The sequence below is a fragment of the Pteropus alecto genome, unplaced genomic scaffold, assembly GCF_000325575.1.
Source record: "Pteropus alecto unplaced genomic scaffold, ASM32557v1 scaffold5, whole genome shotgun sequence".
Lineage (NCBI taxonomy): Eukaryota > Metazoa > Chordata > Mammalia > Chiroptera > Pteropodidae > Pteropus > Pteropus alecto.
The window spans coordinates 1,733,330-1,748,119 of NW_006441953.1; the positions used below are offsets into that span (position 1 = coordinate 1,733,330).

General features: G+C 31.0%; 1 protein-coding gene across 1 annotated transcript in view; it reads left to right on the forward strand.

Annotated features, from left to right (window-relative positions):
• The first annotated feature begins 235 nt into the window (after positions 1-235).
• The window catches only part of BANK1 (B cell scaffold protein with ankyrin repeats 1), a 238,551-nt gene continuing 223,996 nt past the window's right edge, over positions 236-14,790 (forward strand). The window contains exons 1-2 of the mRNA XM_025051818.1: positions 236-239; positions 3,086-3,484. Coding sequence (XP_024907586.1) covers positions 236-239; positions 3,086-3,484 — 403 coding nt within the window. The remainder of the gene's footprint in view (positions 240-3,085; positions 3,485-14,790) is intronic.

The following is a 14,790-nucleotide window of genomic DNA, read 5'->3' on the forward strand; positions in this document are numbered from 1 at the left end:
ACCTAGTACCTTTCGTCACTATGAATAAGTGAAATTAACCAACATTCCTGGAGGAGAAATGTGTATGTATGATTATATCAAGATTAATGTTCACATTTATCACTACCAAGTCCATTATGGCTACAAATCATTTCTTTATAATTTTCTGTTTTCTTCTGCACTTCTGTTACCAGTTAGAAAAATAGAATATTGAAAAGATGAATCATGTAATATTTCTTCATTATGCACAGTCAACATGGGTAAGAGATAAGACCTTATTCAAAAAGAAAAAAAATTTCCATTTGAAGCTGTGAATATGTAACAGGAAGGATTTTGATTTATGATCAGTCTCATTCTTTTGGCAATGTGTAACATAATCTGTTCTCAGTGCAAAAGCAGTTATTGATATCAATTATTGATACAAATTACCTTTAAGTTTAAGAACTTGTTATAGCATTGTTGCAAGATAAATAAGATCATTGTGGAATCTGAAAGAACATTTTATAGCAAATTTATAAAATTAAATGGCTCTATTTTGTTCCTACCATTGTATAATGCTGTCATTTACTTTATGTTGCCAGACTGGATATTTACATTGTAGATATACTTTCAGACCTTAATTGCATCTTCAATAGCAATTTCTCTTAATTTTGATGAAGCTTTTTCAGGAATGACAATTTTGTGTTTTTATGTTTCAGGTTCATCATTTATTGTTTCATTTCACAGCCTATAAAAATTGGCCAAATTTAATAGCAATACTCCTCCTTAAATGGACAGCATAATGATTTACATTTGATGTAGTTCAAGTTTATAAAAGAAAGTACATTGCAAGGCAAGTAGGTTCCTCTTGAGAATTCATAGAAAACTATTGTTGGGTCTGCAGTTCAGATGTTACTCAAGGATGAGCTTGTATTTTCTAGGATAAGGACGAATGAAACCATGGCTATGAAAAGGACTTCTATTAACTTTTATATTTTGACTCAACACAGTTTCATTCAAAAGGGTTAGAAGGCAGCAGAAATACCAATTACTATCTTCATGGCCCTGACAAGTTACCTAACTAATCTGAGGCTTAATGTGATTATCAGTAAAATAAGAACAAGGCCAACTTCATGCAGGTTTATGAATATTAAATAAAGTAATGCATGTTAAGTGCTTAACAACATACTGGGTACATGGAAAGTCTTGGTAAATAATAACTGAGAAAATGAAAATTTCAAAGACAAAAGTGTTTTAATCTATAGAAAAGGAAGGGATGACATTTAATGATAATCTTCAGGTTTTTGAAAACTGTCAAATAGAGATATTGACTGAGTATAAGTCAAATACAAATTTAAAAGGAAAACGCAATTGCAATATAAGAAAAAAATGGCCATATTGAGAAAGGCTACCTCATCTAATTTTCTTGGGTAGTTTTGGAAGATAGTTTGTGATTGTCACTAGAATTAATTTCCTATTGTCTTCCTATTGCAGTGTCATATCTAACAATATAATATGAGAGTATTCATTCTGTACTTTAATATATCCTCATGTCTTACTCTATAACCTTATTGATTTAAATTTTAGAGTCAAGAAGGAAGTTTTATAAACTCATCATAAATAACAATACCCTTGGAGTGTGTCATATAGTCTATTTCCTCTTTTTCCTTGAGAAGAAACCAGATTCCCAGTAAGCTGTCACATACTTTGCATACTTAAGATTAATTTATAGGCTGCTTAATATTGACTAATCTAGCTCTTATCACTACAAAGAATATATTTTGATGTTTTAAATAGTGTTATATTGTTCTTTGCTGTTAGAGGTTAAAAGTACAGACTATAGGGTCAGACTGCCTGCATTGGAATCCTAATTCCAAAACCAATTTCATTTTCCCATCTGTAAAGTGGGAATAATATTAGTACCTTAATGGGGTATTTTTGAGAATTAAGTGAATAACATATGTAAAACACTAGGAGTCCTAGTTTATTTTAAGTACTCAATAATTTAAATTATTATTAGTTTTATGTTTACCACAGTTATTTTGTAACTATACAAGTTACTCTTGCTAGTCATAAAGAAACTCTTCCTCTACTGTTCATCAAACATGAAAATACTGAATTATAACACTAGGTTTATCTTTGTTCAACAAGTATTTAGAATTCTGTCTGGGTGAGCCACTACATGGGGAATAACAACTATACTGATGATTCATACATTGCTGGTATATGATTCCCATATGTTTTCTGCCAGATGTTTGTTTTCTCATTCTGTATGTAAATATATTTTTAAATTTTTGTTAAATATCTGTTCAAGCGATAGCATTAAGAATTGTATAGGAATCTATGAATTGAAAGAAAACTTCTGTCCTTAGAGATAATGTTTATATCGTGAAAAATCCTGGTAGTTTTGGTGACTCAGATTTTTTCATCAGTACTAGTTCTAGAGAGCGGGAGATAAGTTTAGGATTAGTACTGCCCCACCAGAACCTTTTATTTGTTTCATCAGAATCAACTTTTTAGTTTATGACATGAAATAATATCTGCTTTATTTGTTTTTTTTCCTATTAAATTTATTATTTTAGAAAGTTTTATTTTGTTGGTTTTCTGGACATGAAAATTTCTGTAATCTATCTTTATATACCCATCTTTACCTGGAAGGAAGATCTTAAAGTTCTCTCATGTATATTCTCTCGTTTCTCCTCAAATTAGCCCGATTCATTAGGTAGGTCTTATTTTTTTTAAACCTTCATTTGGTGTGAGAAACAATGGCTCAAAGGAGTTAAATATCATAATCTAGGTAAAATTGTGGTTACTAGGAGAGCCATGCCTGGTAGCCCAGTGCCCCTAACCCACAGAATATTCTTTCCATTCTATCACTAGGCCTTTCACTTCCTAGATTCACGTTTGTACAGTGAGTACATTGTAGACTTGCACAAAGCATGAACCATGTCGAATGTGAAGGATTTGTTTAATCTCATGTGATGCAGACAATGTGAATTATATTATTAGTCTCTCATATATGCAAATATATTCCCTAAGGAGTACATTCAACTTTCTGAGAAATAATATCACCCCTGTTAACATTTAAAATTTAAGAAAATTAATATATTATTTTCTCTTTTTCCAGAAAACCCAAAAGACATCATAATGCTATTTGAAGAAGATGCTGAGGAATGGGCTCTGTACTTGAGGAAAGTTTTTTTACATGTCGTGAAAAGGGAAGCAATCCTGTTGTATCACTTGGAGAATTACTCTCTTCGGGATTTGGAGTTGCTGAGTTTAAATTCCTACACGTGTAAACTTTTGATATTATCAAATAGCCTGCTTAAAGACCTAACTCCAAAGAAATGTCTGTTTCTGGAAAAGATACTTCATTCACCAGAAAGTGTGGTTACCCTGCTGTGTGGGGTGGAGAGTTCAGATCAGCTCTACAAACTATTAAATATCTCCAGAGGCGGATGGGAGATCTCAGTCGAGCAGGGGCCCGAAGACTACATCTCTGTAGTCGAGAGCATCATATTCGGAGGTAGTGTTGCCAAATCTTCTTTATCTGTTTATATGTGTTTTTGTTTATTTTTATAATTAAAAAATCACAAGTTTTTTTGAACCAATAACTAGTTGATGTTAGAACAAAAGAAAAATGAAACCCAACTTTATTTAACAGTGCATTATCCTTTTCTCATAATGCATGAAGGTTTTAATTTTCAGCTGTATTCCAGTAGAGGCTTATTGGTTGTTCTAAAAATGATTATATATACATTCTTTAGGGCAGCCTATATGAGACCATACTTGGTAGAACAAAAATGGTATGCTATGCTGCCATATGTCAGTTTTGTTCTGGAAGCAGTTTTCTTATTTAACCGGGGAGGCTTGAGTTAATATTATCTGTATAGTGTTGTTACCTCTCAGTAGCAGTCCAAGGTTTGAAGGTCTGAGTTAGAATTATAGAGCTTTTATTGTGTTGATAATTGTGTGATATCTATTACTATGGTATGAAATACTGTTATTTTTACTAATTTTAAATAACAAATTTAGTTGCAATCACATAGCCATTATGTTAAAGAGCAGAACATAAGGTATCCTTTATTAATTAATAACAGTTCCATGTAATAGTCAAAACTCTTAAACTTACTAACATTAAAGCTCCTCCTTTTCCCAGTTCTCTTCTGCTTCAGGCTTGGTACGGGAGGGGTAATGTCGTCAGCTTCTTCTCTGGTTTTCCCAGCCTGCATTTTGACTTTAACTTCCAATGTCCCCACTATGATTTGCCCTCCTACAGGGAAGAAGTGGGGTTCTTATTTTCTGCTGATCGTATCACATATTAAATGTTGGTTCTTTTCCTTGGAGTATTTTTCCAGGTTCTTTGGCAATCCTCTCATTCACCAGTGATGTCCTACCTGCTGTTCTTTAATGAAACAAATGCTTCCTCTCCTTTAAGTATCTAGTTGTGGTGGTTCACCCCATGTAATTCTTACTGTTGCTTTCTGTGGCTCCCTCATATGTCTCTTTTGATCAAAGTCACTCTGAGATGTCTCCTGACTGGCTCTTTCTCTCACTTGGTCTAATCCATCTATAAAACCATTCATTTGCCTTTTGCCCTGACAAACTCTACACATGCAAGCCATTCCCAGTGTAGCGACAGCTATCCTGCCTTCAGCAGCAATACAGTCACAGCCTCTTAGCCATTTCCAAACATAGATCTAGCATGAGTTTTGGTGTTCTATAAATCCAGAGAACATATGTCAATCCCAAATGGTTTGCTGGGAGCCCTTGTCACTATGCTTGAGGATGGTGATATCCCTTAGACTTCCAAATGGGGAAATGGTGAGACTCACAATACATCAACAACTCTCTTTAAAAAAGCCTTCTCCTCTTTTCCAGCATTCCAATCTCTTCAAATTCAATACATTTCAAGCCTTGTTTTAGTTGTTCATTGTTACCTAACAAGTTACCCTAAAATGTAGCAACTTAAAACAACAAACAATGGTTCTATCATAGTTTCCTGGGTTGATGAATCTAGGAATGGCTTAGCTGGAAGATTCTGGATCAGGGTATCTCATGAGGTTGCAGTCAAGCTGTCCAGAGCTACAATCGTTTGCAAGGCTCCAATGTCCATTGGGGGAGGATTTGCTTCAAGCAGGAGCTTACGCTGTCGGCAAGTTTGTTGTCGTTTTTTAAATCATCTCTTCGATGGATAAGTCACCACAGATAGATTCCTGAGGAAGAGCTCTTGGAAGAAATGTTTCTAAAATCTTGCATGTTCAAAAGTGTTTGTCTCTTGCCTTATGCTTGAAGTAGTTTGGCTGAGGATCATGTTGTTCTTCATTCTTCTAGCATTGGAGAATTTAGGAAATTCTCATTTGCCTGGCTGACTTAAGGATTCTTCATTTATAATTGAAGCCTAGTGACTTTACTAGACTATTTTTCCTTGTGCTGACTGTTCTGGACTATTTTGCCCAGGGACTTGATTATTTTTTTGTATTTGTTATTTTACCCCCAAGATGTACAAGTCTTATTTTATTGCAGGAATAATTTTTTGACTTATATCTTTAAATATTTGCTCTATCTTATTATTATGGTTTCTTTTTTCAGGGATTCCTTTTATGTGTAGATTGGATTAATTTTATCTGCGATGCACTCAATAATTCCTCTCTAATTCTTTTTGATTCTTTATTAATATCATTTACTTAGTTTGTATTTATCACTTTAATCTTTGCCACCTTCTTAGGCTTTTAGTATTCTCTTTTCCCCTGTATTACTTCCAATTTCTTCTTGATTTTTATGGTGCTTTTATTGTTTTCAATTATATCATTCAGTTGAGCATTGAAAGTTTACAATTTATCTCTTGTTCTTCTCTTGCTAACTTCTCTTGATATCTTGCATTTCTGTACTACAGATTTGCTTCAGAGAGGTGGTTGATAATCATTACATTTTAAAAATTCATAATGAAATGTTTGATCACAATTTTTTACTTCTTTGATGGCAATATATTTTTAGTGTACATTCTCGATATGCCATTGGTTTTCTTTTTTCTCTTTCTCTTATAATATCTTTATATAGATTCTGTGCTGATCCAGTTTTTCTTTTGGACTACTAAACAAAGTAAGTTTTTCTTAGTCTAGCCAATGGAGATACACAATGTGGTTTTTGTTATTTTGTTTTGTTATTTTTTCCCACAATGAGACTTTACTTCTCTGTTTCCACAAATATAAATTGCTTTCTACAAATACATCTTTTCTGCATAGTTCCTCATTTAGCCTCACTTTCTCTGCTTTTTGGAACTAAACTTCTTCTGCAGATGCCTCTACCTGAAACTGTTGCATCATGTCTACAGTATAATAAGCCATAGCCCCTAACCTTAGAGGGAGGTTTGTTTTTAGCTCTTTTTGAAATCTGTAGTATCTCGATTACTTCTTTAAGGTTTCTTTTCTCTGTTTCTTTCTGCATACTCTTTTGCTCAATATTTACTGGTTTTGGAACCATTCCATTGATGTGGAGGTCTAGGATTTCACTATTCCCTATTTTCGATAAATAGGGCATTTGCATAATTGTTTATATACTTTGGAGTGATTTCCAGGAATAAAAAGGGGAAATATTGACTCTACATTACAATTTTCAAACTGGTAGTCCTCGAGTTTCTTATTTTCTCTCTCTTTCTCATATCCTCCAAGTAAATTAAGGTCTTTTTCTTTCTTTCTTTTTTTTTTTTGGTTGAAAAGGAAAAATGTTACTATTAGAAATAATGAAAAAATATACAGTAAAATACACATAAAGCACAAGTAATTGTTTGATAAGTTTCTTCACTGAGACAGAGGGGCAGTTTAAATTGGTGGCAAAATTTTGAGTGGTTCTCCAAACCCAGCATTTTTGTTTCTGTGAAGAACTCAAGTTGTTTTGGCCACTTAAATTTGATGTAACTATTATGTAAAAATATTGAAGAAAAACTTTTTGTCATTTTGGTTACTTTGTTTTATAATGAGTATCTTTTGGTGGATATGTCAGTGGTTGTCTTCTGTATCTTTAAATTGTATACTTTTTGATATTTGATAGGAAAAAAGATTACACTTTATGGAAAATATAGGATTATTTTGAAGACATTGTTAGCTTTCGTCTTCCCACATTCAAGTTTTAGACTCTTATTTCTTAGAGTAATTCAGATGCACCTACCAAATAGCAAATATAATAATGTGTGTGGGAAAACATATTCAAAAGTAATAAATTTGTCTGAACTACAAGCATGCAATCAGAATGTATATCGTTAAACAATTTGCAAAGCATGCATAAAATAACTTTTATGTATGGGTTGTTTTCCTTCACAAAAGCAGTACTAGTTGCTACAGTCTATGCAATAAAAATTTGGTTTGAATAAACAACTTACGTGGTATGCTAAATTATTTCATTTCATATTGCTATTTGTGTTGAATACATAAATGCTAGTTTTCAAAAAATAGGTGAAATAGAACAAAATATGTGGAATTTAATTTTCACTCTTTTTGCTACCACCCCTCTATCTCATAGAGAAATTATACAAAGAAGAAATGAAACTTATTATTCAGAAACATGAGATGATAAAGAGAATAATAAAAATGCCAGGGAAGTCATAGAAATAATTAAATGTTCTAATATAGTCACATAAGAAAGAAAAATCAGGAAATTTTATGAAACTTAATGAAAGAGAAAGATATTTTATCATTAATCAAAGTTCTAGAGAAAAGTTTTTAATATTAAAAAAGATAAAAAAACAGTACTTCAGATTTAATCCGATATTTTTTTTGTTTGTTTTCGAGTATTTTATTTCCTATTAGGGACTTTAAAAAGCCCTATCTCTGTCTCCTTAATTTCCAAATTAATAGTAATACAAACCTATACACGTTTTCTGCATTCCTGTGTGCGTCATAACCATTTAGATTATATTTCTTCCTTTGTCTTCTATTTCTTTCTTTATTTTGAATCTTTAGCTCATTTTCTCCTAGTTTTTCCAAATATATTGTTTCATACAGCATTGTTTATATTTAATAGAAATAGTCTGATCTCAAATTCATATAAAAACAACTAATATTTCTGAGTGTTACCACTGTGTACTTTGTTGTTTATAAATTCTCTCCTTAAAAATAAAGTTTACCAGTTTCTGTGATCAGGGCACATCTGCTGGATCTCCTTCCTCCTTTGTTCTCTGTTCTTTATTCTTATATTCTTTGCCTTTGTACCCTTTCAGACACTCTGGTTTGCTTTCAACAGTTGAATCAACCCTCTCCAAGCTTTATTGTATTTTCATATTTATGTGAAAGAAAAACATTTATATTTTATATTTCAGTTTCATATTTTCCTATTTTCTTCATTTTCAAATTGTTGATGTAATTATGATAGGAAGCTGCTAATTCTTTCACAATCTTAACATTTTAATTTTGTTTTCATATTACCAAACCAAGGATTTCAAATGTTTAGCTTCACTAAGCATAAAAGAAGAAGCCTAAAATAAAGAATAGCAAGGTAACAGTATATTTTGGGGAAAACAAAACATCAGAAACAAATGATAAAGAAGTATTTGTTTTCCTTTCCTTCCATCTGAGCTATTTACTGCTGTAAGAGCTCTGGGTCATGATGAGGTCTTATGGCCTTTCAAATGAAGTCCATCCTTTTTTGCGTGGTCTTTCAGCTCTTTGAAGGTATGGCTCCAGAACAGGTGTCATTTCTGTCTTTAGTGTAGGCACATGCTGTGTACTAAGGGCTGCCTCAGCACCCACTGAACATACAGTCTACCATTTTTGCCTTCATACCATTGTTCTAATGCTGCCCTCTTTATTGGGGTACCCATCAAAATCCTAGTTATCCTTCAAGGTCACCTGAAAAGCTGCTTTCTCAATGAATTCATTTCAGATCTTTTCTTCTTGAAAAATACTTTACTCATCTCTGATTCTATAAAATATTTATTATTGTTTACTCATGACTCTCATTACCTTCTTTGTAATTATTTTTGACAATTCTTTTTCTTCTCTCTATTGCTTTTTCTTTTAAAGAATGTGATGGTGGTAACTTTCTTCCTAAAACATTTCAGCTTTATAAACATTCGAAAAATAACAGAAGAGTACAAAGTGTGTTTTTAAGTGAAGGTTTATAAATGTTTTTTTGATTCAGTTGGGCTTTTCACTTTGTTAATGATGAAAAATTTACTGTGATGTTCTTGTCAAGAATATATAAGCTTAATCTAATCACGAGGGAATATCAGACAAACCTAAACTAAAGGAGATTCTACAAAATGTTTTTTGTACTCTTCAGAAATATTAAGGTCAAGAAACTAAAGAAAAGGATGTTATTATTCTAGATTAAAGGAATCTAAAGTTATACAAAACTATGTACAATATATATAATCCTGAATTGGATACCAGACTAGGAAATACTTCTTATAGTTAATAATTTTAATAAACAGAAGCTCTTGATATACATATACATATACACACACATACACACACACACACACACACACATATCACTATTTTTCTTTTAGTTTACTGTTTATATATCCTGTCTAAGAAATCTTTGTCTTTCTTAGGTCATAAATATATCTTCTAAAATTTGAAACTTTTGACTTTCTCATTAAGTATGACATCCATCTGGAATTAATTCTGTGTGCAATGTGAGTTTGGACTCCAGATTACTTTTTCCATTGTGAATGAACTGTTATTTGAAGGTTTCAGTTGAATATATTTAAGAGTTTTGGAACCATTCAGGTTTCTACTTGAATCATTTTTGTTTTTTTTCCTAGGAATTTGCTAATTTCAATTGGTTTCAAATTTATTGTTATAAAATTTTTTACATTTCTTTATTATGTCTGCTGTATATGAAATTTTGTGCTTTTTTATTTCTAAGATCATTTATTTGTGTCTCTGTTTTAATACCAATTAATCTTTCCAGAAATTTATCAATTTAATTTGTCCTTTCGAAGTATAACCTTTGGAATTTAAAAAAATATTTTCTATAGTATAATTTTCATTTTTATTTATTTTTGTATTACACTTAATACAAATTTAATTCCTTTTATTTCTTTGCATTTTTAAAAAGCATAGGACTTGGATATGTATCTTTTATTCTACCTTTTTACAGTAAACATTTAAGGCTATAATTTCTAAGTACTTCATCTATACTCAAGAAGTTCTTACAACTTTTTTCATTATTATTCAGTTCCACATATTTTCTAATTTCATTTTGATTTCTTCTTTAGAAATATTATAAATAAACCAAAGTGTGAGCTTTTATTTATCTTTTTGTCATTAATTTCTAAGTTTTGTTGTATGGTCAGAGAATATGGTCTATATTATTCAGGCAGTTTGAAATTTATTGAGTTCTACTTGACTTATTTAAAAAATATTCCATGTGTGCTTGGAAAAAAACCACTTATCTCCATATTTGGTATGTGTTATTATTTAGGGCCATTAGATCAAGCTTGTTATGTATATGGTATATCTTTTTACTTTTTTTTATTTGGAACTATCATTATGTATTTTCTCTATCTTTATATATTAGGTGTATATTTATAAATGGTATATAGCTAGACTTTTAAAATTCAGTCTTAACATCTTAGTCTTTTAATGTATAATTTAATTAATACTTATTGATTATAATACCTGATGCATATGAATTCAACTCTACCATCTTATTTATTGCTTCTTCTTTTGTTTTGTTTAATGTTTCTTTTTTCTTTAAATTTTTTTTGCCTCCTTTTGGATTGAGTTCCTCCCCATTCCAGTTGCTTGCAACTTTATACTTTCAGTGATATCCTAGAAATTTTAAAATGTATACTTAACTGAGACATTAAATTACTATCATCAATAATCTTTAATTATTAATCACATTTAATTATCTTTCCTTCTGAAAAAATACATATAAAGACCTTTTGTAATGCTTTTATTCTAGTCATCTTTTTCAATTTTACAGGATAATTATTCTATTATTCTATCTTAGGTTTTTCCATGTTTTTGATATTTAGAGAATCAGTATTTAGCTTAAATCACATATTGGCAATATTCTTTATATGCCATTCTTTCTTACACCTCAACTCTCTTCCTGAGATCATTTTCTTTTTCCATAAAATATAGCTTTAAAAATTCATTTTAATGAGCTCTTTTGGTAAGAAACTATATCAGTTTCTATTTGTGCAAAAGTATCATTATTTGCATCATTACTGAGGATAGGTTCACTGGATAATATAAAAGTTCAGTTATTTTCTCTCAGTCCTTGAAAATATTATTCTACTGTCTTCTCATGTCCATGTTGCTGTTGAGAAGTTGGTTATCTGACAACCATTCTTCTGTAGGCAATTTATTTTTCTCATTAGCAGCTATTAAGATCTTATTATTATATTTGAGTTTCTTCAGTTTTATAATAATGTGTTTAGATATTTATTTTTAAATTTATCCTGTACATAATCATTTGAGCTTCTTAAATCTGAGAGTCCATGTCTTTCCATAATTTGAAAAATGTTCAGCCATTAACCTTCCAATATCTTCTCTCTTCTCTATTTTTCAAGTTATCTCTTGGAACTTTGATTTAAATACATGTATGACTTTCTCATTCTCTCTTCATATCATTTAACCACCCTTTCACATCTGCCCTCCTTTTGTCTCTCTTGCTTCATTCTACTTAATTTCTTCAGATTTCTCTTTTGGATAACAGATTCTTTAGCTGTTTGTCATCTGCTTGTGAAAATCTTTATTGAGTCTTTAATTTTAGTTATTACATGCCATTACGTTTTTCATTTCTAAGAGTTCTATTTGGGTGTTTACCAAACATTGACCCTTTTAATAGTCTTTGATTTCTTCACAGCCTTTTTTCTCTTTGTATTTCTTTTATTATATTAACATTTATTATATATTCTTTTTCTGAAATAGTAATATGTGGATTGCTGGACTGGTTCTATTAGACTTTTTGTTTATTAGGGTTTTTTTTTTTAATCTAATTGATGTAATGTGGAACTTCTTCTATAAAAATTCTATAAAGTTGAGACCCAATTTTAATGTATTTTGCTAAAGAAAATATTTAGGATTGTTTCTTCCAAGAACTTGAATTTCCACTTAAGACCACTTTAAACTAAATTTTTAGCTTGCAGTTTTTTGGCAGTTTTTTTAGGTGGAATTTATCTAGGTCCTAAACCCATGTGAATGCTCTTAGTTTAAGAAATCTCAAGAAGCAATCTTTCTACTTTTCTATTCCACCCAGAGCCAGGACTGAGAAAGATAATTTTTTTTTTTTTGCAGGTTTGGGTTTCCCCATTTATAAGAAGATTTTTGGTCTGATCTCCTACTTTGCTCATACCCTAGTATTGGGTCCTCTCCAATGAATATGGGGCTCCTTCAAGCCCAGTATCACTAGAGAAGGGCAGAAAAACTCAGAGCTAATATCAGTTCAAATATGTTCTCTTAACATTATGAATTTGTGCCTATTTATTGTTTTGGTCTCTGATAAATTTTCTTACTTCATCTTTAGTTATTCATGACTGAAAAATTATTGTTATTAAATTATTATTTATAGTGTTTTAGGTTTGATATAAAGGGATTAACACTTCTGAATCTCTAGTCTGTTATATTTCTGTAAACAGTTTACTAGAAACATGTTTTAATTAAAAAAACTGTTATCAATTATGAGTATAACAAGGACCCTGAACAATTAGAAGTTTCAACTGATTTAAATCTCTTTTCATGTATCTTGAGACAGGGTCTCCAGGAGCCTTTGAACCAAGCAACTAAACTTTCCTTTCTCTTTGTTTTACTATCACATTTCATTTTTCATTGTTAGTATCCACCTCTGAAATAAAACAACCATAAAGCTGAAGTGAGTTGATAGTGTAAAATATGTGGACATTCCAATTTAAGAGGAAACCCATTTTAAAGTGATTCTAAAATGCTGCATATAAAAATTATTTTTAAAAATCCCAGTGAAACTGATAGTTATATTTATATTTATGTGAGAAAGGGATTCCTTAGAAATAGTTAATATTTAATCACTTTTTAAAAATAAACCATCCGGCATTCTTTAACTGAAAAGAGAACAAATTCTTTTAGCAAATAAAACTGTGTTCTATTTTTCCTATCATCTCTCAGTTATCAAAGATCCTAAGTAGGCCCATTTCATTGTAGGAAATACATGATTTAATTGATTTTCATGTTTTGTTAGCATACATAGCACTGCATTAGGTAGTTGAATTCAGAGTCGCGCCCAAGAAAAGACTAATTTTTTCATAGTAGACTTTACAGTATAAGAAAACTTACTGATTTATGTCTATAATAACAGCAGATTAGAAATAAGCATGGTAGGGCACATTAATAAAATTGCAACGTTTGTGTTATAGTTCCTCCATGAATTACCACCATGGGGATATATGTGAAACTGTGTTGTTCTATATTTCCAGTAATAAACCCCCTTGGAAAAGATGTCTGATAACTGTGCTTTTGTGTGCTGGCTTTTAGTTGGATGTCTTTGGGGGAAAACATGGCATGAAGTCTACTTTTAAAAGTTAAGGTTACTTTTGGTTTTATTGCATGTTCTCTCTTCTAATGCCCTTGCCTCCAATTTATAGTGAGTTGTGAGGGGTTAGGACAGGAGTGGCTATACTATGTTGATAGTATAGCTAAAAAAGAATGTTGCAGATCAATTCATAAACTCTTAGGTTTTAAATAGATTACATAAATAGTAACAATGAAATTTATTACTATTACAACTTTCTTTAAATCTTCCTTTAATTGCAATTGCACTGAGCAGAAAGTGTAGACCTTACATAGGGTGATTGTTTTCAGCCTTGTAAACATCCTGTCCAGAGAATTTCTGGTCAATTCTATTGTTGCATAATTCTACCAGATTAAAAAGAAAATCTTTGTGTAACTATTGTCTAGTCACATATTTGTAGTAATGTCTGTTACTCATACATAGAGAGTGAAAAAAATGACTCTCGGAAGGCTCAATTACTTGCTTTTATTTATTTAAACTCTTCTATTTTGGAGGTATGTGACAAAATGAACTATTTTGAGGCAAAGGAAATCTATTTCACCGAGAAAATTACATGTAGCTTTGAATGACAATAATTCATGTATAAACATTCTTGTATAAAGAGGCTAGAGAGCTAGCCTGAGCCAGGTGCAATCTGAAGAGTTGTTCTCTCTTCTATAGAGTTTGAGTTTTAAGTGCAAGGCACTGATTTCAAAGACCTTTCAAATATGGATGAGATATAAACAGGCAAAGTTATGGAGGATTTATATAAGGATTAGTCTGATGGTGTGCTAAACAGATGATGGCTGCAATGACCAGAAGAAAGATATTGAAATGGTATAGGGAGAAATGATGAGGGCCTAAATAAGGAATTAAAAGGCAGATGTATACCAGAGGACAATTTAGAAAGATGCTTGAAGGTTAAAATAAATAGGTCTTAGGGACAAATTGAATGCACAGATGTTGAACAACCAGAGGAAGGGGAGGATATTTTTCAGGTTTCTGTTTTGGCTCTTTTATTCTGACATGGCTTAAAATATTTTCTCTAAGCTAAAGTTTCAAATCTATAATTCTAGGCTAGCAATTTGTAAACATATTGTTCTCAGTACAACTATATTTTCTTAAAATTTTTCAAGAACCCCAGAAAGCTTTTGTTCATGTTAGTTAAATCTGATTATTTTATAATGTCAGAAATTAAATGTAGAATTTTAAATTTATTAATTCACTTAAAAATAATGTCTATCATGATAATATAAATAACACATTTCTATGCAAAAGAGTTATATTTTCAAAAACTGAGATCAAGTAGTGAGAAAAATTAATTGCTTTGCATTTTTGCAAAACTTTTTAATGTCT